A 25,432-nucleotide genomic window follows, 5' to 3' on the forward strand; every position below is an offset into this window, starting at 1 on the left:
GACATACATGTTGTTTGTTACAATGCTCTGAATGTCTAGTTTAATAAATGATATGATTATATAATTGAAGATATCCAAGTTGTTAGAAAAGTTGTTATAGAGTCAGCCATTATCTTGCCACATGTGGTGTTTGTTAAAATGTCATAAATGACCAGTTCAATGAATAATATGATTATGCAATTAAAAATATCCATTTTGTTAGAGAGGTTTTTATAGAGTTGACCATTATTCTAATACACGTGATTTTTGTTACAATGCCCTAATTGTCCAGTTTAATGAATGATATGATTATATAATCAAAGATATCTAGGCTATTAGAGAGATTATTATACTATTTGCCATTATGCTGGCACACGTAGTATTTTCTACAATGAACTGAATGACTGAGATTGTTATACTATTCGCCAATATTGATAAGTACTATATTTGATTTGCAATTTAAAAACAATAATTAAAATTAAAAGTAGTAATCCATACAAATAAAGTTATCAAGGTTAAAAATAACCAATTGTCCAATACCCTAATTTAATAAAACCAAAACTATAGGGGTAAGCTCACCATTTATTGAAGTGGTGACTGGATCTCCACTTCTAAGCAAGCCAAACACCATGAACTGCCAAATTCACAAATTCCAGCATTTGACTTCCACCATCCAAGCACAGGAACTGGTCACTGTTCTCTCACTTCCCATTGTAACCAAACACACTAAAGTGAGAACTTCAGCTGAAGTCCTTACTTTCACTAAAGGGTCACTTCCTGACTTCAGTCACTTCAGTGGAGAACTTTTGAACCAAACAACCCCATAAGTGTGTATATGGATTGTGCTATATTCTACTAATTTTGTCAAATTTTATCATAGTTTAGAATATATGGTATTTCTTTGAATCTGAATATTTTTTAACTTTATATCTATATATTTTACTTATTTTTAAAAAAATTTATGAATTTATTTTTCTTTTTGCATTTAGATTAATTTAACATTTTGACAACAAAGTAGTCAAATGGAAGGTCAGTCCAATCCCTCCCCTTACATTGTCAATAATGTATATATTAGTTTGTCAACTTTATAAAAAATAAGAGAAAATAAAATATACCCATGCTATATATCATACATTTGTTGAAATAAAATAATTTCTCATTAAACCATTATTAACATATTCTTTATAATCTGAAATAAGTTTTTTAAGGGTAAATTGCACAAGAATTAAGGATAATATTATATTTTATGTAAAATTGAAAATAGAAATGAACCAAATAATAGGGGTTGTTTTGTATTGTTATCATTTTTTTTTTTTAATTTCATGTGTTAGGAAACAAATTTAATAAAAACATCTTTAGCATTAAGGATAATATTATATTTTATGTAAAATTGAAAATAGAAATGAACCAAATAATAGGGGTTGTTTTGTATTATATTTTTTGTTTTCGAAAATTTTAGTAACAATTCTTATGTTAAAAAAAAAGGAAACAATATTTTTATCTTTTTAACCTTTTTGAAAAAATTTTCAAAACCCCTCCTCCCTCCATGAAACCCTCTTCTTTTACTCCCCACTCTGTGGTTGAAAATATCAATTTTTTTTACAAATTAATAACAATAATGTAAAAAATATATTTTAAGAAAAATATTTATAAAAATTTATTATTTGATTTGTTGATATTTTACAAATTAGTTTATACATTATAAAAAATTATAATTTTAAAATTATTTTTGAAAAAGAAAAAGTTTAACCCCTTGATTTTTATATATAGGATATAACATATAAAAAGTATTTTTTTCCGAAAAAATATTTGTAAAAATATGATCTCCAAAAAAATATTTGTTTAAGCTACTAACTTTTACTTAATCTCAAACATTTATGACTATATCTCTGTGGCCCACCCCCTTTCCCTTCCTCTCCTTCTGATTCTGCAACTGACACCAAGTAAGCTACAATAAGGGTCGTGTTAGAGATGAAATTGCAATTAAGTTATTAGAAGATTATTAACATGTATATATATATATATATATTAGTTTCCAATAATGAAATTTTTATGAGATATTTTTTACACATATAATACTAATCTCATGTTATTAATTTTAATTAATAATACGATCAAGTAAATTAATAGGCAAAAATAATCTTTTACAAAAAAAATATATAATATATGAATTTTTTAAAAATTCATCATAATTTTGTGCTAACAAAGCGTGGTTTATTTTTTTATTTTATTTTATTTTAAATATACAACAGTTAGGGCATCCATACATGCTTTTGTTTTCAAAAAAATTGACAACAACCCAAAGACATAGGAAAAAAAAGAAAAACAAAAACAAAAACATGTCCAATGACTCCTAAACTACCTCTTACTTGGAATCATAACTTTTCTTGGGACCATGGATATGATTTTTTTCATTTATACTCCATAACTTAAAAAATTAACAAAGAGTTCAATAGGAAAAAAAAACAAATAAATATTGTTTTGAAATTATAAAACCATAACTATTTTGAAAAAAAAAAAAAATCAAAAAAGACTTCTATATCAAGATGAAAAGAGTATGCATACCATTAATTTTAAGTAACAGTATCAAAATTCTTCCCAATGATTTTTGATTGGTCCTTTTTTTATGTGTGGCGTGGAGTGGACTCCCCATGATCCCTTCTCTCAATACATAATAATTTTAATATATTATATACTTAATAATAAAAATGTTTTTTTTATTTATTTATTTATTTTTACTGATTTTATTGATTTTTGTTCTCTATATTCTTTTGGTGTTTCTGTTATATATATATATATATTATTGTTTGCTCGATATTTTGTTTTTGTTTTTGTTGTTTTTTATATAGATATGATTTTGTGAATTTAATTTAACTTTTTTGTTTTTCTTGTTTTTGAGCAATAAAATAAACAAATGAATTTTTTTCGTATATATATTATTTTTGTAATAATTTTTTTCCGTATATGAATATATATATATATATATATATGAGAACCCATCATCTAGGGACGTCCCTAGATTTCAAATCTAGGGATGTCCATAGTAGCCATCGGATGAAAATCTGACGGCTCTTATCATTATGAACAGTAGAAACCGCGTTCTACAGTGTTGTACAATGATCATCAACAGTAAAAAGGTGTACAGTGTTTATATAATCAATCAACTATCGGATGATGATCCAACGGCTTAGATTTAAAAACATCCATAGATTTGAAATCTAGGGACGTCCCTAGATGATGTTTTCCCTATATATATATATATGATTTTGTTTATTTTAATTTTGTGTTTATTTTTTTTATTTCTTATTGTATTTATAATATATTATTAGTTAATTCTTTATTGAATTTACGTAATGTATTATTTTATACAATGTGTTTAATAAAAGAAAATAAAACACAAAAACAATATCCTAACTAAAATTATATATAAAAAATTAATAAAGTTTTAATGTAGGTATAATATTAATAACAATAAACTCAATATTTTGAGATGAATAACCAGAGTAGTATTCTTATCTTGTGTTGTTAAAATTAAAAAAAAAAATACATATGTGTTGATAAGGGTACGTGTGCGTCTAAAAACTGAGTATCCCAACTTATATATACGGTAGCTCACAGGAGGCATGAACGATGTAAACCCAGTCTCACTTTCACCGGCCATGTTGGGCTAAATTCTTTTTGCAAAAACTAATAATAATATAATATGATAAAATAAAATAAAATAATTAATATCTATGTGCAGATGAGGTGTTGAGGGATTATTTCTTCGATCAACAACTAAGCAACATGCAGTTCAATGTGAGTAAAGTCTCCATTCAAAAAGGATCACTCTCAAATCTCCTCTCAAAATCAGAAACACATGAAAAAATGCAAGCATGTGAATAGAATTTAGTAGTACTGGCATCATCACATAATAAATTAATTTTTCTTGGATCTCGTTTAATAAAATAATGCTATAGTTGGTTGACAGAGGTGCCACAATAAATACAATTTAAAAAATTGTATATGATAATTTGTTATTATATCACTAAACCAATCAAAAAATGGTTTATTAAAAAAATAAAAATAAAAAATCATTTTGAACACTCGATAAACACACAAATTGAAAGTCAAATCGCCAAAAAAAAAAAAACAAAAACAAAAGAAAATTCTTGATTCATGTAGTATCTATTATCACCTACTCTTATTAATAAATGAAGGTAGAGATTCATGTATATATTATCACCAACTCTTATTAATAAATGAAAGCAGGAGAAACATGCAATTATTAAATTATTGAAACCAAAGCTCTATAATATGCATTGCTTCAAAGTTCAAACCAAGAAACTAAACCAAGCTAGCTAGCTATCAATAATGGATCTCATCACCTTCTCCTTCTTCATCCTTTTCCTTCCTCTCTTCACCTTCCTCTTCAGCTGCTTCTCAGCCAAAAGGCCAACCTCTCAAGCACTCAAAGCCTATCCATTGATTGGCCATGTCCCTCAGTTCATCAAGAACCGCCATAGATACCTTGACTGGACAACAGATATCATCCTTTCAGACCCTACCCGCACCATGGGCTTCCAAAATCCTTTCCTAGCTCATGGCATCATCACTGCCAACCCTTTGAACGTAGAACACATAATCAAAACCAAGTTTGTCAACTACCCCAAAGGCCCGTTTGCAACCACTTTGCTCAACGACTTACTTGGCCAATCTATCACGAGCTCTGATGGTGAGCAATGGAAGCATCAAAGAAAAGCAGGAAGCATGGAGTTCAGCAAGAAGTCATTAAAGGATGCTGTTGTGGATACAGTGCAGTGGGGGATTGAGAACAGATTGTTGCCATTGCTGAGGAGAGCAGAGGTAAGGGATGAAATTTTGGACTTGCAGGACATATTGGAATGCTTTGGTTTTGATAATATTTGCAAGCTTGCTTTGAATGAAGATCCTGCATGTCTAAGTATAAAGAAGGAGGACGAGGAGAAGAAGATCATGTCTAAAAAGGCCAAGAAAGCATTTGGAGTCGCACAAAGACTCACATTGGTGCGTGCCAATGATTGGTTTCCATACACTTGGCAGACGATGAAGTTGTTGGACATTGGGTATGAAAAAACGCTGAGAAAGAGTGTGGCCGTTGTGCATGATTATGCCATGAAGATGATACTTAAGAGAAAGGAACTCAAACTCAACAGTGATTTTGATATCTTGTCTCACTTTGAGTCAGAGAAAGAGACCAATGATGGGTTTCTCAGAGATGTGCTGATAGGCTACGCGTTGACGGGGAGGGAGATGGTGTCCTCGGCATTAAGTTGGTTCTTCTGGTTGTTGTCGTCGGCGCCGGAGGTGGAAGAGAAGATACTGAAGGAAGTAGAGGAGGTTAAAGCTAAGCAAGGGTATGAGAAGCTGAGAGAGATGCAGTATCTGCATGCGGCGCTGACCGAGTCGATGAGGCTGTATCCTCCGGTGGCAATGAACACAGTTGACTGCATGGAGGATGATATGTTGCCGGATGGAACCTTTGTTGGGAAGGGATGGTTTGTGTCCTACAATACATATGCTATGGGGAGGTTGAAGGAGTTGTGGGGGGAGGATTGTGATGTTTTCCGGCCGGAGAGGTGGTTGAAGGATGGGATTTTCCGGCCTGAGAGTCCGTTTAAGTATCCGATTTTTCATGCAGGGCCAAGGACGTGTCTGGGGAAGGAGGTGGCTTATATACAGATGAAGGCTGTGGTTGCAAGAGTGCTTGAGGAGTTTAAGGTTGAAACTTTGGTGGAGAAGGTAAGAGTTCCAGACCATGAGTTTACATTGACTCTCAGGATGACAGATGGTTTGCCTGTTCAAGTTAGAAGGAGGGAATGATAATTAAAACTGTGTGAAATAAATAATCAGATCGATGAAGTATTTGCATTGTTTTGTAATCGTTGTCATGTGCGGAACGTCCGGTTGAGTTCAGTGTGATTGTTGTTGAGAGTTAATTTGAGATTGTTATCGTTGTCGCTGTTGTTCTTGAAATCTATTAGTATCTTCGATTGTAGAATGGAAATATCTTTGATTGTTCCAAAGCCAGAGAAGTGGATGGTTTTAACTATTGTTTGTCACTGTTTATGTAATTATTCACATATGTTTTAATGGGTTTAAAGGGAATGTTTTAATAACCGGACCAGTTGTCGAACCGGTTAGACAACCGATTCTGGTCCAATCGGTTAAACCGGTTGAACCACCAGTTGGACTGGCTGGTTCAACCGGATTTATTTTTTTCAAATAAATAAATATTTAAAAATTAAAAATAATAACAAAATAATTTCAAAAATAAGAAAAATAAAAAAAAAATACAAAATTACATATTACAAAGTTGAATTACCTTTATAAGGTCACAAAGTCTCAACTTTACATAAAATTAAAATTTTCAAAATACAAATATACAAGGATACAACTATACAACAAATATTGAAAAATAAAAAAATAAATAAAATATAAGTATATAACAACAATAATAATGATTAAAAAATAAAAATCAAACCGTTCAAATGTTTAATTTAACATTTTAATTTTAATGATTTAATTATTGATTAGTGTAAAATTATAAGTTAATCATGATAAATTAATGATAATAAATTCTAATATATTAATATTTTTACGCATCTTGCTTTTTTAATTTTTTTTTTTGACTTTTTTGCCTTTTTAAATTTGGATTGAGTTAATGAGTTTATTAACTTTATTTAAGTTTTTAATTATAAAATAAATAAACTAATTAAATAATTTAAATTAATAAATCGGACCGGTTTACTGGCCGGTTCCTGGTTGAACTGCTTGAACCAGCCGATTCGGTCCGGTTTTTAAATAATTGGTTATGTAATTATGTACATATATTTTTTTTTATGGGTTTAGGTCCATATTTATTTTTATGTGTTTATAGGTCTTGTCCATATTTTTTTTATGAGTTTAGATAGGATATAAACCCATAATATATATATATATATATGCCCATAAAAGAAAGACTTACCTCATCAACCTAAATCCTAAAAGAAAGACTTACCTCATCAACCTAAATCCATTAAAAAAAAATATATATGCCCATAATTGCATGACCACTTAAACCCATAAAACAATATCCATAATTGCATGAGCAGTAATAAACAGTACTGAAAAGAGGGGCTTACCTAATCTACTTAAATTGATAAAAAAAAATCTGTCCATAATTACAAGAACAGTGATAAACAATACCTAAGAAAAGAGAGACTTGCCTAATTTTAAAACCATGAAAATTGAGTATGGTACGAAGATCTCAATGATATTATGAACTTGATAATCTTCAACAATTTTTTTCTTTTTTTATCAAACAAAGACAATTTTATTATGGGCATGAGCATGGGCCAGACGCAGAGCCATAGAGAAGTAAAGGCCCTTTTCTTTTCTAATTAAACATATTTAATAATATATTTTTTAAATATGAAAATAAATTTTGAATTTTTGTATTGTTAATGTGAAAAAATGTATATATATAGAGATATATAAGGTTTAATGTGAAACTAAACATTTAATTTTTTTTAAGAGCTTAAAATGAAAAAATAATTTATTTTATAAGGATTAATTTGAAAAAAAACCTTTAAATTTAAAGTCCTATTAATATCATCTCTTTCTTAGCCTGTTTTGTTTGTTAATGTGAAAAAATGTATATATATATAGAGATATATAAGGTATAATGTGAAACTAAACATTTATTTTTTTTTTTTAGAGCTTAAAATGAAGAAATAATTTATTTTACAAGGATTAATTTGAAAATAAAGCTTTAAATTTAAAGTCCTATTAATATCATATCTTTCTTAGCCTGTTTTGTTTGTCATAAAATTGTGAAGAGTCAACTATGTAATTAAATTGGTCATTAATTTTAGCTGATTGCTTAAGTATTAAACATTGAGAAAAATATATTTGATTGTGTAATTAATGAAATTATTTGTTGCTTCCAAATATAAAGATTCACAAAGATTGACAACGGCCTTTTGCGTGTGAATCGCATGTGCACAGGTTTGTCGAAGTAATAATACCCTGGTGAGTGGGTAGTCATATCCACAGGGAATAGTGATTACAAACACAAAGATTACTATTTAACTAGAATGAAGATGAATCGATAGTGGTGTGAACAAAATCAATAAAAATAGAAATAAGGAAAGAAGAAGGAGGTGCAAATAAAAGATAGGAGAGGCAATCGACAGAAATTGCGGCACTCGGACATTGCTCACCCTAGGATTATTGTTTCAAGTGCAAGACCAACCATTATGTTTCTCAACTGATGCTTAATGAGTCGTGGAAATCGTAAAACACACGGTCATAAACCTAAGGTCAACCGTGACTAACTCTACACTATGCCCCGACGGAGAAATCGCTCATTCTCGAAACCTCACATTGTACAAGGTTGCTTAAAGCTCTAGGGATTCATGTTGTTAGAAAGGTAGAGTTAGCCATTATTCTAGAACATGTGATGTTTGCTATAATTCCCTGAATGACCAGTTTAATGAATGATATGATTATCTAATCAAAGATATCCATGTTGTTAGAGTGGTTGTTATAGAGTCGGCCATTGTCCTAGCACACGTGGTGTTTGTTATGATACCCTGAATGACCAATTTAGTGAATGATATATGATTATATAATTAAATATATCAAGGTTGTTAGACATGTTGTTATTGATTACTCCATTATGCTGGCACACATGGTGTTTGTTACAATACCCTGAATGACCAGTTTAATGAATAATATGATTATGTAATCAAAGATATCCACATTGTCAGAGAGGTTTTTATAGAGTCAGCTATTATCTTGGCACACGTGGTGTTTGCTACAATACCTTTAATGACCAATTTAATGAATGATATGATTATTTAATCAAAGATACCCAGGATTTTAGAGAGGTGCTATAGAGTCAGGGATTATGCTGGCACATGTGATGTTTGTTATAATATCCTGAATGGGTAGTTTAATGAATGATATGATTATGTAATAAAATATATTTAGGTTCCTAGAGAGGTTGCTATAGAGTTAGGAATTATCTAGGCACACATGGTGTTTGCTACGATGCCTTGAATGATCAGTTTAATGAATGATATGATTATGTAATCAAAGATAATTATGTTGTTAGAGAGGTTGTTATTGAGTCAGCCATTATCTTGGCATACATGGTGTTTTTTACAATGGCCTAAATGACCTACTTAATGAATGATATGATTTTATAATCAAAGATATCAGGTTGTAAGTTAGGTTGTTATAAAGGTCGCCATTGCTAACACATGTGGTATTTGTTAGAATGCCCTGAATGAATACCTTAATAAATGATATATTATGTAATTGAAGTATCCATTTTGTTAGCAAGGTTGTTATAGATCTAGCTATTATGTTGTCACACATGGTTTTTGTTACAATTCCCTAAATAACGAGTTTAATATATTATATAATTATGTAATCAAAGATATCGAAGTTGTTATAGAGGTTGTTTTAAAGTCAGCCATTATCCTGGCACACATGGTGTTTTTTATAATGCCCTGAATGACCGGTTTAATGAATGATATGATTATGTAATTAAAGATATCAATGTCGTTAGAGAGGTTATTATCGAGTCGGCCATTATCCTTGCACACGTGGTGTTTGCTACAATGCCCTGAATGACCAGTTTAATGAATGATATCATTATATAACCAAAGATATCTAGGTCATTAGAGAGGTTGGTTTAGAGTCCGCATTATGCTGGCATATATGATGTTTGTTACAATGCCCTGAATGACTAGTTTAATTAATGATATAATTATGTAATCAAAGACATATAGGTTGTTAGAGAAATTGTTATAGAGTCTGTGATTATCCTGGCACACGTGATTTTTGTTGCATTGCCCTTAATGGCCAGTTTGTTTGAAATGATTGTAATGGTCCCATTATAAAGGGGTAATAAATGAAAGCAAAGGCAGGAATCTTTTTACCAGACTTTGGCTCCTTTTCTCTTCTCCTCCTTCCTCTCTTTTCTTCTTCTTCTTTTTCTTTTCTCCTGTGAAGTTACTTTTATTTGTAATAGTGCACCTATGTCCTAAACCATGAATCACTTCCTAGGTGTCCTTGCTCTCATCTTGGTAAGAAATTACATCTTCTCAATCTCATTTAAACCTCCATATTCTTTTACTAATTCAGATACTGCATTATTTCAAATCATGACAACAGCTACCCATGCATTCACTTCCAAAGTCTATTTGCATAATATGTTACCTAACTTTCCCATGCATTGAACCATCCTAGACCTCATGTCCTCTGGTTCTCTCTTTCCCTCTCTCTCTTATGTTCTTGCATGTGTGTGAGAGAGAAAAACTTAGATGTTCAATTAACAACAATATTTATATAAGATGCAGATAAACTAGATGAAGAGAAGACAGGGACAACAGTGAACTCTAGGAAACCTAGAGATGTTGGTCACGGTAGTATTGGAGTGAATGAAGGCATCAAGTATGTGTACTTTGGCAGTGAGACTCAACTCCATAATAACCCTAATATAGCACTTTTCTTCCTGGAAAAGGACTTCAATCATGGTTCCAAATTTGGCCTTTGGTTCACCAAAACGACTGTAGGTCACTCTTTATATCTCGTGTACAGGCAAACAATATTCCGATCTCATCAAACAAGCTGCCTGAGATTTTAACCCATTTTCAAGTCAAGCCAAGGTCTATTATGGTTGGTGCCATGAAGCATGAAGAAGATGCATGTGGAGTGTGTGGTGCTGGCCATGGAAGGGGAGAGTAAGTTCTGTGCTACGTCATTAGAATCCATGGTGGAGTTTAACATGATGAGTTTGGAAACAAGAGACGTGCATGCAAGCTCAACAAAAGTGAATGAGAAGAACAATGATGCTGAGATCAAACCATCCTATAGTGTTTCTCTGACCGGTGTTTGTGTGATGGGTGGAGAGAAACTAGTGGTGTGCCATACACAACAATACCCATACATAGTGTTTTACTGTCATGCAACAAGGAAGAGGAAGGTGTACACAGTGGCGTTGGAGTGGAATGATGGGACAAAGTTGGAGGTTATAGCTGTGTGCCATCTTGACACATCTAAGTAGAGCCCGAACCACTTGTCTTTCCAGGTGTTGAAGGTGAAGCTTGGGAGAATGGCAGTTTCCCACTTCAAGCCTAAGTAGGACCATGTTCTATAGACTGTTAGGAAGTAGTAGGTGGAAGTAGTTCTCTACGTGAGATTGTGCTTACTAGTTTATTCTTGTATTGTGGCATGAAATAATAAGATTGTATTTTTGTGTGTGTTATGAGGGACTGCTTATCTTGCTATATGTTTTATGATATGGTAATAAAACTTTCCTTCAACATTAGCTTGGTTGCATGTTCCTAAGTCAGTCGGTTCCCAAACTTGGGAATCCATCAAATTCACATTGCAATAAATTATAATTCTATTTGGAGTTGATAGTGATGTATAAGACTGGTTAATTAAAAACACTGTATCATCGAATCAGGGATTAGAATTAATGATTGAATGTTTTGATTTTTAAATTTTGTCTAAACTTTAAAAATTTCTCCCTTCACTCGTATATTTGAAATTTCTATATGTTGTTTATTAGGGTATAAATATAATATGCATCTAGATAAATATCTTTTCAACATATGAATATAATAATTTAGGTCTCCCTAAAAATGATAAGCCATGAACCGTCCTTGTCAAAGTATTACATACCCTGATTTCCCTACAACTTGATGTTCAGATTTTGGTTCATCGTATTGTCAAAAATATACTGAATTTAGTGCATGCAATATCAACATCATGAGTTATTAGTCCAGTTACAATCAAGCAGTTGCTACGATGTTACCAGGGCTGGTCTTAGAGAAAATGGGACCTAGACAAAATCATAGTAAATGTTTTTTAATTATTTTTATCAAATAATAAACTATATAATAAAAAAATGGGAAAAATATTATCCTAAATCCATATATTAAATTAGATAAATTTTTGAGTTTAAAAAAATAATATATTTTTTTAAATTATAATTATGTTGATAAGATCAAATGATAGTAAATAAAAAAGTTTAAATATAATTTTTTTAAAAAAAGAAAACATGAATTGTTAGATAGTAAAAAATTGTGGGGCCTTATTATAAGCGAAATTTGTTTCGCATTGATATTATAATAAATTAAGTGCTATAGTTTAAGAAAAATTTAAATTTTCAAGATAATTATATGGATATGATTATAGGATGATAGTAAATAAAAATTTAAAATATAATTTTAAAAAAAAATGAATTGTGAGGCCCTTGAAAATTACGGGGCCTTCAGCCCAAATTTGGCACATTTTATAGTTGAAAAAAATTAAAACATTAAATATGATAGTTATATGGATAGGATAATGGTGAATGAAAATATTAAATATAATTTTAAAAAAATATATATGAATTATGGGGCCTTCGAAAATCTTGGGGCCCTAGGCATAGTCCTTGTCCACCTACGCTTAGGGTCGTCCCTGGGTGCAGCAAATAAGTATTGGTCCTTTGGATTTGATAGTTGCTTTGATTTTATAAGTGAAAAATATTTATGTATCATGAGGAAGGTCAATTACATTTTGTATGACAATTTTACATCATCATTAATTTTTTTTAAAAAAATTATGAATTTATAATTATATTATATAGAACATCGCAGAAAATTCTTACATGATTCCCCCTCATTTTTTTTCCCGAAGTGAATAAGCCACAATTTATTAAACAACATAAACAAAAGTCAACTTAATAAGCCTCAACTTTCCTTTGATCCATGCAGGCTTCTCCTTGCACGATCAAGTGTCCCAAGACTTTGATACTGTGCTGAGCAAACTTATACTTCTCTAACTTAATGAAGAGGGTCGTCCCTGGGTGCAACAAATAAGTATTGGTCCTTTGAATTTGATGATTACTTTTGATTTTATAAGTGAAAAATATTTATGTAGCATGAGGAAGGTCAATTACATTTTGTATGACAATTTTACATCATCATTAATTTTTTAAAAAAATTATGAATTTATAATTATATTATATAGAACATCGCTGAAAATTCTTACATGATTCCCCCTCATTTTTTTCCTGAAGTGAATAAGCCACAATTTATTAAACGACATAAACAAAAGTCAACTTAATAAGCCTCAACTTTCCTTTGATCCATGCAGGCTTCTCCTTGCACGATCAAGTGTCCCAAGACTTTGATACTGTGCTGAGCAAACTTATACTTCTCCAACTTAATGAAGAGCTGGTGCTCCCGCAACCTACAAAACACCTTCGTCAAGTGACATAATTGTCGTCCAAGGATTCACTATAAACAACTACACCATCAAGATACACCATAACAAAGTCATCTATATATTCATGAAATACAGCATTTATAAGACAACAAAAGGTGGCGGGGGTATTGGTGAGGCTGAAGGGCATTATATAGAACTCAAATGACCCATAGCAAGTAACATAAGTAGTATTTGGCTCATTGCCTTTTGAAATGGGCACTTGTCATTATCCTGAGTGTAGATAGAGCTTGGTGAAGTAAATTGCCTATGTCAATCGATCGAACAAGTCCTGGATCAGCGGAACTATGTACTTGTTCTTGATTGTGACTTTGTTCAGCGAACAGTAATCAACATAGAGCCGCATGGAACCATCTTGCTTCTTCTGGAAGAGCACCGACACGCTAAAAGGGGCCCTTTAGAGGCCTGGATGAAGCCAGTATACACCAACATGGCAAATTGTTTATGTAGCTCTTGTAGCTCCAAGGGTGACATGCGATAAGGTGCCTTGGATCAGGGCTTACCACCCAGTATCAACTAGATTTGGTGGTCAATTGCCCACTGGGAAGGGAGACGCTTGGGTAGCTCTGAGGGCATCACATCAATGAACTCTTTCAGCACCTCGGCCACTTCATCCAACACATTCAACTCCTAACTTGGCTTCACTTCTAGCAGTGCTGCTAAGTATGTGGGGTCCCCTCAGCTTTAGCCCATGCTTCAACTGCATGAATAATAGGAGGGCTCCTTGTCCTTATTCTCTTTGAGTACCCTCGCCACAAAGCATAGCTGGGCTTCATCCATGATCACTAGCCCTCCCAAGTGGGGGATCACCATAGCCTTGGCCGAGGTGGGGAAATCAATGCCAAGTATGAGTTCAAAATCATCCAGTGTGATCACCAGTAGATTGATTTTTCCATTCCAAGCTCGTAGGTGCATAGCAGCTCCTAGGACTCGCTCGGTTACTGCCTATGCCTAAGAGTTGATGGCCTTCACTCGGCTGTGGTGTGCTCCAACATTGAGTCCTAGCCTCTCCACGGCATCTTCAATGATGAAATTGTGGGTGGCTCCCGTGTCCACCATATATAGCATCGATCTCCCTGCCGTTAAGGGTTAGGCACACATAAAGAAGGGTCTGAGAGTTACCTTTCATGGCCTGAATGGTCCCTAATAGTTGTAGAGGATTGATCCTTAATGGGGAGTTTGAGTCACTGTCATCCTTAGTGATGAATGTAGCAAGCTTTTCAAGCATTGGGCAATCACATGCTCGGTGCAACCCATTACAATAAAACAACCGAATAACTTGCTACATTAGCTACTAGCCTACCTACTCTCAAACATTGGTCGGTCTTCCTTGGCCTTCCCAATATTAGGCTCCCGGGGTGGTGTCTTCCTCAATTTCTTGTCAAACATTTTCCCTTTTGACCTAGATTTGGCCTTTTCATCCCCTTGTATCATGCGAGTTCTATAGTACACCAAGGACTAGATCATCATGATTACCGAAGCTAAATCCTTCGCCTTTACCAAGGACTAAATCCTTCACCTTTACCAAGGACTAGATCATCGCGATTACCAAGGACTAGATTTGGCCTACTACTGTATGTCGGTGAGGAAGTTGAAGAGCTTGTCCTCCTTGGACATGTCTCAGATATCCAGGATCAGTAATGTGAAATCCTTGTCGTAGTCGTGCACCATGTCAATGTGCTTCAACTTCTTTAGGGCCAGTCGTGCAAACCAAGCCATGTTGCCAGGGAGAAATTGCTCATGCCACTCATTCTTTAGGTCAGACCATGAGTGAAAGGTTATGCGGCCTGCTCGGATGTCGCCCACGGACATAGAGAGCATCTAGTCCTGCTAGAATTGCTAGATGAGAAGCGGCTCCAAGCCAAGATATATCAGCACAGGATTTACCAAAATAAGGTCTTGGAGCGCCGCAGAGATCCGGTTCTTAAAAAGATTTTTCCCTCTGCTGTACCCGGAATGGGCCAAACTGGGAAGGACCGTATGTCGTCACCACGATTCACCCTAGAATGCATATAGAATTGCTAACTCAGAAGGATAAGAATGAGCACCTATCAAGTTCTCTATGAAAGCTTCGCGTACCCCATCAAGTACATCCCCACCAATGAGACCTACTCGACTTTTGGGACCTTCATGGCCTTGAAGTTATGATTGATGCCCCGTGAAAATTTTTCTAGGGTCTTGGCACTTTGAGTATCATCAAAGGGAGAGGGCTCCCTAACCTTGAAGTGAGAGTTTGTCTCCAGCGCGCTTTGTAGGACACGGCCCGTGTCCTTAAGGAGGCTGACTTCACTGAATAAGGCTTGCAACTCCAGAGTTAAGAGTTTAAGGTTGTGGTTGAGCTCAAGGACATGCCCAGAAGATCTTCATACATTTTGGAAGAGGGGTATGGGTTGAGTCTCCTCTGTGTATGAGCTAACAACATCATCGAGCAGTCCGACGGCTCTCTGGATGCTCGCTATATGCTCCTCAAGGTGATCGTACCAGTCCTTCATTTCTCTTGCCATGTTAGCTTCTTATAAAGCTTCTAGCTCTAATACCAACTATCACGAGTGTATTCTTCATCACACGGCCCGCGTGGTACTTGCCTAATGTAAGTCAACCTCAACAAAAGTTATGCCAAGGAAAAGCTAAATATAGAAGTAAGATGGAACAAGGGGCACCAGAGTAAGAGAGAAAATCTAACTCTCTACTAAGTTTGAAGAATGTTTATAACCATGCCCTAGGGCCAAAAAAATCATCTTGTTCACAAAAGGGCCAAGGATTATGCATATAGAAACTCCCGAAAATTGGCTAAGTCTCTAAAGGCACCACCCATGGCCTGCGGGCGGTATGGAAGAATGAGCGTTGTGCCATCACTATGCATGCTGGGTAGTACGGGGCCATCTTGACCTCTGTCAGACCACACAAGACCATCTTGGTTTATGGATAGGTTATCTGTCCCACCAACCATGATACAGTGCCATGCTGTGATGTGGCTGTGCTGAGGTGCCAGTAGTCTAGGTCAAGGCTACCTAGCTGGCTTAGCCACAGCAAGATTACTCGGGGTCACGGCAGGCTGGTAGGGCAATTATGGCAAGTTTCCTCTACTGTCTCAGGCACAGCTGCCTGGTAGCCTAACTTTGGCAACTTTCCTTGGCTACCTCAATTATGGCCGACTGGTTAGCTCAGACAAGTCAGGATTTGCTCGGTCACTTCGATCAACCAGGCAAACTACATACCTTAGAATATTTTTGGCCCGCCCACTGCCTGACACTACCCTGTCTCACCATGATCACTCGGTCACGATGTGCTGCACTTGACCGCATACCCTTGATCATACCCCAAGGTTGGTTTTGTGAGAAATGATTCCCGCTCATAACCGAGTGCTATGGCCCACTGTACAGCTCATTTGTTGGGACTTTAATATTATTCCCTTTCCTTGATGCTTATTTTGCACATTTAGAAAAAAAAAATAAGAATCTAAGGAAATAATTTTAAAAATTAAAAAAATTCTAATTTAATTACAACTTTAATACCATTATTTCTTCTTAATTGCGACAGGCTCCATGTTGCATTTGGCTTTTTCGATTTTCAATAGATAAAAATTCATAAAAAAAAGAAAATCACATAATCAAAATCTAAATAACATATTCCTATGATGAACCTGAAACGAAGATTCAATGTATCGAAAAAGAAAACACTAATAAACAATCATCATTGAAAAAATTCAATAAACCTAACTTTGAAAATTAAAAAAAATAAAGCAGAAAAATAATTTTCTCTTATCCATCGCATAAACTAAGCAAAATAATTTAAGAAAAGAAAAATAAGCAAATCTTGTGACCATCAATAACATGTACCTTTACATCAAGAGCTAGTTGAGTCATTTAATTCTCCGAATGAAATGAAGCCAAACCGTTGCCATTGATCTCCACAGGCACTTAATTACTTGAGGCTTCACCATCTTCGTTAATTATTTTTATATGTTAAGTTCATTGAGGATATATATCTTTTAAAATTTTAATTTTTTTAAAAATTATATTATCTAGATTTTGTTTTGTGAGATTTGGTAAATCTATATTTAATTTTAATTTTTAAAATTTCTCTTATAATATAAATCCTAAGTATAATCTTAATTAAAATCTTGTTTTCTATTCCATAAAATATCAATTTTGAGGATTGGGTAAACAATAACAACTTTCAAAACAATGAATTTGGAGAAAAGTTTTTTACATCAATTTTTATTTCATATTTTTACAAATATTTTTAAAATTTGAATAGTTTTCTTTTTAAAAACGTTTATATATATATATATATATATAGACATGCACATATCAAATTTTATCCTAAAATATGTTAAACATACTTTAGGGGTTTTTGTGACAACATTTAGTAGACATTAAAGAGTTGAATTTTTTTGTGATAAAATAATGTGATCACAAAAAACATAAAATCACCAGTGATGAAGAACACTTTCATCACAACAAATGAAAATATTATTTAAGACACTATAGATATATTAATAGTGGCAATGTAATTGTGAGAGATATTAAATCATCACAATTATAATAGTTTTAGTGACAAAAAAATCATTATAGTTAACATACACAATAGTGTTAATTATTTTTTTATCATAAAAACTTCATATTTGTGACAAAATGATTAATAGTTACAGAAAAAAACATAATGTCGTAATTCTTGTATTATAAGTATAATTTATTTGGTATATTAAAACTAGATTGGAGAAAGCAAGCCTATATTTTTACTGTTTTTTAATTTTTTTTTGGTTACTTTTGGTATTTTTATGTGAAAAATTGTTGTTTATTTGGTAAATGATTGCATTGTAGATACGTGGTCTACACCAATGCAATGATGATGATTAAGAATTTGGGCATAGTTACTTTTAAATGTTTTAATAGGTTAATATTTTGGCATATTTGAACAAAATTATTTTGTATCTAATAGGTTATTTAAATTTTTTTGTATCTAAAATTATCGACACAAAATATAAGATGTATAATTGTGATGGATATTAAATTGCCACAATTGAAATTGTAATAGGTACAAAATAATTAGATGTCACAACTAATCTAAACTATTGTGTCAATTAACTTTTTTAGCAGAAAAAACCCAATAACATGGTTAAGAAATTTAATTTTCCTGGCAATATTTAGTGCGTACTAAATGGTTGAATTTTTTGTGATAAAATTGTTGTAACAAAAAATATATGTTGTGTGATAGAGAACACTTTCGTCATAATAAATAAAAATTATAGTGACGACAATATTTCTTGTCACATTACACAACATTCTCATCAATAAATTTTTGACATAAAATCTTGTGTACTTTTAGTAATGAAGATTGGATACAAAAGAAATTTTGCAATTGTCAATATATTAATAGTGAAAATTTAATTGTGACATATAGTAAATTGTCACAATTATCACTATAATAGTGACAAAAAATAAGTTATCACAATTAAGTTAAATAGTAGTATCTGTTACATTTTTTGACACAAAAAATCTAATATTTGTAGCAAAATAACCGGGTGACACAAAAAAATTGTCACTAAAAATCTTAACTCTTGTAGTGCTGGTCTAAGGCCTCTCTTCAATTTCATTTTAAATTTCAATTCTTATGCCGAACACTTGAGGACCAAGAATATCTCATTCTCTAAAGATATTTTCTAACTTCTTCTTCATGCCTTTGATCTTGTATGCTATTTTAGAAGCAAGCAAAGCTTTGTTGACGCAGAAATAGCAAGTGAGAAGATGTCTTGTTACCTATGGACATGGAGTTGCCGTTGTGTACTCGTCTAGCAGGTCATCGATGTTATAGGCCACATCTTTGAGCTTCATAAGCCAAAACGGCACTTGCTTCTCCTTCACTTGCTTATCCTCTACATCTTTAAGAAAGTCTTGTATGGATGACAATGTGTTGTTGAGGTTGTGCAACTCTTTCTTTGTGTTTCAGAGATATTTGTATCCATCAAAAGTAGCAACAACCAACTTCTCAAATAGAACTTGCATGAATACAGATAGAACAACTTCTCCTGCCATTGTGCTCTTTGTCTTGAGAGAGTTGACTTTACTCGGAGGAATTTAGATATTGGTACAGGTAATTCTTGTAAGTCTAGAAATTGATGAGCTTGGGCAGTTGACTGACCCTAAATCGAGCACTTGACTTCCATTGTCATATGATTTTGAGAGTTATGTTTCTATCTATACATTAATGATCGACGTGACAAGTTCATAATATTTTGTCATTTAATTAGAGTATGAGCTTTCTTCTATTGGAAAAGGACAAAAAGAGCCCTGCTGTTGAGACGCTAAGCACATGTGCTCCTTTAGGCTAAATAGTAAAAACCCTAGCATCACAATGTAATTTTGCTGATGTTTAATGCAAGGAAGTCGCTATCCCATACTCCAACCATAGTAGATCCACATGTTGGTGATGAAGGTTTTTTCATATCAACAATAGAGATGGAGTAGACTCAGCTGCTTTATCTCTCTATGGAGTCTATAGATTTTGATGAATAAACCACAATAAAGCTCAATTTATTTTTTAAGTTTTCAAGAATAAATAACTTTGTTGACTTGGCATAGTTATTCTCTATTTGATTGACCAATGTAAGCACAGTTAATCAATATTGATTCATTTGCCAAGTCAGTATAGTTATTCTATATTTGATTGGTCCACGTCAACATAGTTTGTTATAACTATTTTAGCCACGTTAGCTATGTACTCATAAATAGCAGTGTATTTATTTTAGACAATTTTGATCAATAAGCATTTTTTTTTCAAATGTTTCTCCTTTTTCTCCACCTTGTTCTCTTTTTGCTTGGTCTTTCTTCACTTTAGTAACGGATTCTTCATTGTTTTCCCCAAAAATTAACACTACCCTTGTCACTCAAAAAAATTTAGCCACTGGTAACTAGTTTATATGTGTGTGTATAAATACATACATGTAGAAGAATAACCAAAGTAGGGTTGTCAATTGCGTCCCCCCTATCGAGGCTGGAGAAGGGGGAAATTTTTAGGGCCAGGGATATAATTCCCCGTCGGAGCCAGAATTATTAAATGATTTATATATATATATTATGTTTTAAAATCTATATAAAAATTGAACAAAAGTCCATTTATTTATTTAATTAGTAAATTACTAATAATTAAATGAATATTAATGTTTGGTTAAAGTGAACTAATCAGATCAAATAAAAAGATGGAAAAAAAATCTGAAAGGACAATTGAATAGGCCACTACACTAAATAGATACCAAATGAGAACTAAACATGCCCAACATGACAACAAAACCATAGAGTTTTTCATACAATAACAATCATGATGCAAAAATAAAGCTACTCAACATAAATAACCAATATTATGATGCTCTAGACTAGCAGGAGTTTCCATGCACTTCAAGCATACATAAATCACATTTTAAAATAATTGTATATATGCTAGTCAGAGATTGTGAAAACCACACCCTGATTAGATTCCCACTGCTACATATAACCTTGATTAGATCCCCACCATTAGATATACTTTAAAAAATATATTTAAATTTTAAATATCATTATTTTATCCATATTGTTTGATTTAAATTATTTAATTTTTTTACTTTTTAAACCACGATCTCCATAACTGAAATTTGGTGAGAGATTGTGAAAACCATGGTCTCCCTTTCTTTTTGATGGATTGCCTAGTGGAGATGACGACAAGATTTAGAATAGCAAACATGACTACAGGTATGTGATTGTAGAATACATACACCTTAAGCAAGATTTGCTTTATGCTGTCTTCTTCCTTTTATATTATGAGTTCTTTTAAATTCTTAATTATAGCTATTAGGTCTTGTCAGATTTGCTTAAGCAAGATTTGCTTTATGCTATCTTCTTCCTTTTATAATTTCTTATTAAGTTTAGCCTTTTGTTTTGATAATAGATCTTCTATAGATTTTTTTAAGCATATTGTGTTGATTCGTACTCACATCCTTGCCATCATTAGATAATAGATCTTCTATAGATTTTTTTAAGCATATTGTGTTGATCCGTAGTCACATCCTTGCCATCATTATAGCTAAGAAACTTTTCTGTAAAAGGGAATTTCTTGTGGGTCATGTAGTTTCACCCTTTTACATTGCTATCCCTACCTATCTTTAATTTTGATGCCTTGTTGAATGGTCACCTAACCTCTGGTGAAATTCATATTATGCCTTAAAGATCTTTTTTTATTGTTAGGGAAAAGGAATTTTTGATTGATCTCATTTGATAAGTTTCAGATATCTACTTTTGAAATAGCAGAAATTCCTCATCAATTTTAGAGGTCTTAGAGGCAAAATTTAGAGGACTGTAAAATAAGAGAATTGTAGAGTTTGATGTTATTTAAGTACTTGTAAAATTTTAGATTGTATACGGCTATATTTTATGAGTTATGATTTTATTAGTAAACTATCTTGGTTGTGATGTTTGTGTAGAATATCAAGATTAATGGGTATTTTTGATGGTCATAGAGATTGATTTGGGTAAGGTGAAAAATAGAAAAGTTGTTTCAATTTGAGTTACTTGATTTTCAGAATTTTTTTGGACTTGTGAGATGAGAGATATGCATGTTTGAAAGGGATATGTCATTATTATAATTATGCAGAAATAGTTAAAGGTTCAAATGAATGTTATAATTTGAATAGTTCTCTAAATAATGTAAATTTTGAATATGTTATTGTGTTAGGTGTCTACATTTCTTAGAATCTTGAAATTTGGGATTTTTAAAAGTATATGTAAAGTTGTGAGGTATTTAGTACTCAACAGTCATTATGAAATTGTTCATATGCCTTTAGAGTGGATAATTTCTATTGTACCCTCGCAAGATCCATATTTGGGAGAGTATAGTGATAGCTTGATATTTTGCATTTGTACCCTTCTAAACCCTTTTTTGCAAACCTATGATTACTGTAAAATTCTTTTTGTTGGTGAAACTAATAGGTTACTTCCCAATTTAAGGGCATAATGGAGGAACTTGATTTGCCTTAGATTTAGAGTTTTTGGGTGTTAATCAGGTAAGTAACACCACATATAAATGTAGCAAACAATATCTCTATTTTGTACTTTTGTCTAATTCTGCCTCCAAAGTCAAGAAAAAAAACTATTTACTCTTCAAGTTCTGCACCACATTGACCTCAGGATAGACCTATTTATAAGAGCATATCTCTTAGGATATAAATCTAATAAATGCAAATTTTGCAGGTGGATAGCTATGGAGGAATTCCACAATTATCTAGTTTTAAACTTCTCCAAATTTTATTTCTATTGTCTTTGAATTTGGTCATAATCTCAGCCAGCTCAAATCAAAATCCTAAAAGTCACAATTACATTGCTCTCATATATAACTACACAAAAGCTCAAGTCTAATCATTTTTTTTTTTTGGTTTTCTTGAAACTAAGAAGAAGTTTTGATTGATATACATATATATATATATATATATGATACCTTTGTGTGTTCAGTAGTATTGCTTTTAGTGAATTAAAGGTTATCTAGAGAATCATTATATACTTGGAAGGTAAAATTAGTCCCATTGTTATAATGCTATCAACAAAAAAAGATATAAAGGATCATATCATAATGTTCTACAAGCTTTAGTCAATTTTAATGATTACATTCAAAAAATTTGATTAAGGATAAATCAAGCAAGTTTAAGCTTGGTAGATGCTTGATGGTTGTGAAATTAGATGTATGATGAGCATGTCAGAAGGTTTTGATGTATTGAGATGGTAGTAATGTGTTTGTTGTTTAAATACTATTTAAAAGTTGGATAACAAGCAACATATGATAATATATGCTCAGATTGATGATTAATAGAGGATGCCCAATGGCATTGAATTCTATGCTATGTTGATATGAGTTAGAGGCAAGCCTAAAGTTGGTGTATTATTTATTTGTTGTGACCATCGTCCTTGGGGTAATATTACAATCAAGTTCTATGTGAAACCCTGTGTGTTTGAATCTTACTGACAGCTTGCATCTTCTTGACTGAACCAGTTTGAGTTACAGGACTCAACACTTTTAAAGGGGTGGAGATTGTGAAACCCACACCCTGATTAAATTCCCACAGTTAGATATAACCCTGATTAGATCCCCACCATTAGATATACTTAAAAAAAATATTTAAATTTATATATCATTATTTTATCTGTATTGTTTGATTTAAATTATTAAATTTTTTACTTTTTAAACCACGATCTCCATAACTGAGTCTTATCATGTTGGGAGTTCACATACATTGAATTTTGGTGAGAGAACACGTCTCCCTTTCCCTTTGATGGATTTCCTAGTGGAGATGATGACAAGATCCAGAATAGCAAGCATGACTATAGGTAGGTGATTGTAGAATACCTACACCTTAAGCAAGATTTGCTTTATGCTATCTTCTTCCTTTTGTATTATGAGTTCTTTTAAATCCTCAATTATAGCTATTAGGTCTTGTCAGATTATCATCATTTCTAGGAGTTAAGCATAATTTTCAGACCATGTTTATAATTTCTGATTATGTTTAGCCTTTTGCTTTCATAATAGATCTTCTATGGATTTTTTTGAGAATATTGTGTTGATCCGTACTCACATCCTTTCTAGCATTAGAGCTAATAAACTTTTCTGTATAAGGGAATTTCTTGTGGGTCATGTAGTTTCACCTTTTTGCATTGCTACCCCTACCTATCTTTAATTTTGATGCCTTATTGAGTGGTCTCCTAACCTCTGGTGAAATTCATCTTATGCATTAAAGATCTTTTATACTGTTAGGGCTGAGGAATTATTGATTGATCTCATTTGATAAGTTTCAGATATCTGCTTTTGAAATTGCAAAAATTCCTCATCAATTTTAGAGGTCTTAGAGGCAAAATTTAGTGTTCTGTAAAATAAGAGGTTGTAGAGTTTGATGTTATTTAACTGCCTGTAAAATTTCAAATTTTATACTCCTGTATTTTATGAGATATGATTTTATTAGTAAACTATCTCGGATGGGATGCTGTATGGAACATAAAGATTAATGGGTATTTTTGATGGTCATAGAGATTGATTTGGGTAAGGTGAAAATGAGAAAGTTGTTTCTTTTTGAGTTACCTAATTGTCAGTTATTTTATTTCTTTTAGACTTGTAGGTTGAGAGATATGCATGTTTGAAAAGGATATGTCAGAATTATAATTCTACAGAAATAGTTAAAGGTTCAAATGAGTGTTATAATTTGAGTAGTTCTCTAAATAATGTGAATTTAGGATATGTTATTGTTTTAGGTGTCTACGTTTCTTATAATCTTAAAATTTGTGATTTGGAAAAGTATATGTAAAGTTGTGAGGGATTTAGTACTCAACAGTCATTACGAAATTGTTCGTATGCCTTTAGAGTGGATAATTGCTATTGTACCCTCGTAAGATCCATATTTGGGTGAGGATAGTGATAGCTTGATCTTTTGCATTTGTACCCTTCTGATTTGCAAACCCATGATTATTGTAAAATTCATATTGTTGGTGAAACTAATAGGTTATTTCCTAAATTTAGGGCATAATGGAGGAACTTGATTTACCTTAGATTTGGAGTTTTTGGGTGTTAAGCAGGTAAGTAACACCACATATAAATGTATATTTATGTATATATATAATTTCTGATTATCAACCATTTTGAATTTATTTAAATTCTTTTAAAGCTTGCTTATATAATATTAAAGCGTTTGTTGGGCTTTGATCCAGTTTCTGTTATTATATACTTATTAAATTCTTGAATTACTTTTCTTTCCCTGAAATATTGATTCCCATATTTTGATCATGTATGTTATTCTTTGAATTATTATGTTTGTAAATTATTTTGAATATAACTGGATTATTTTTACTGTGAATAAGTGGGATTATGTGTATGTTTGTATCCTTGCTTGACAAATTATTTAACAAATTCTCTTCTGCCCTGACGTAACTAAAATTCTGTCTGAAATTCTGAAATTATGTTTTGTTTTAAGATAACAAAGTTATTTTGATAAAAATACTCTGTTAAGAAACTATAGTTTTGCACCGTTCCGTCCGTGAAGAATAACGGCCTATGATATTCTGGCTTAGGTCACCGAGTGTAAACAAGTGATCTTTGATATTTTGTTTTTGCCATAGTGATTTGGAGACATATATTTTTCTCTGTTATTAAATTGTAT

At 32.4% G+C, this 25,432-nt stretch overlaps 2 protein-coding genes across 2 annotated transcripts; both read left to right on the plus strand.

Annotated features, from left to right (window-relative positions):
* Nucleotides 1–4,332: 4,332 nt before the first annotated feature.
* Nucleotides 4,333–5,947, plus strand: LOC120263195 (cytochrome P450 94A1-like). Its single transcript, XM_039271078.1, has one exon. The coding sequence runs from the start codon at nt 4,333–4,335 to the stop codon at nt 5,818–5,820; it is 1,488 nt and encodes a 495-aa protein (XP_039127012.1). The 3' UTR covers nt 5,821–5,947.
* Nucleotides 5,948–10,720: 4,773 nt separating this feature from the next.
* On the plus strand, nt 10,721–11,056 carry LOC120263196 (BURP domain protein RD22-like). Its single transcript, XM_039271080.1, has one exon. It carries the CDS (start codon nt 10,721–10,723, stop codon nt 11,054–11,056), a length of 336 nt encoding a protein of 111 aa, XP_039127014.1.
* Nucleotides 11,057–25,432: the final 14,376 nt, after the last annotated feature.

Source organism: Dioscorea cayenensis, chromosome 6 (genome assembly GCF_009730915.1).
Source record: "Dioscorea cayenensis subsp. rotundata cultivar TDr96_F1 chromosome 6, TDr96_F1_v2_PseudoChromosome.rev07_lg8_w22 25.fasta, whole genome shotgun sequence".
Classification (NCBI taxonomy): Eukaryota; Viridiplantae; Streptophyta; class Magnoliopsida; order Dioscoreales; family Dioscoreaceae; genus Dioscorea; species Dioscorea cayenensis.

Coding starts and splice junctions, on each gene's coding strand:
- LOC120263196 (XM_039271080.1), top strand. CDS start 10,721: ATGGAAGGGGAGAGTAAGTTCTGTGCTACGTCATTAGAATCCATGGTG.
- LOC120263195 (XM_039271078.1), top strand. CDS start 4,333: ATGGATCTCATCACCTTCTCCTTCTTCATCCTTTTCCTTCCTCTCTTC.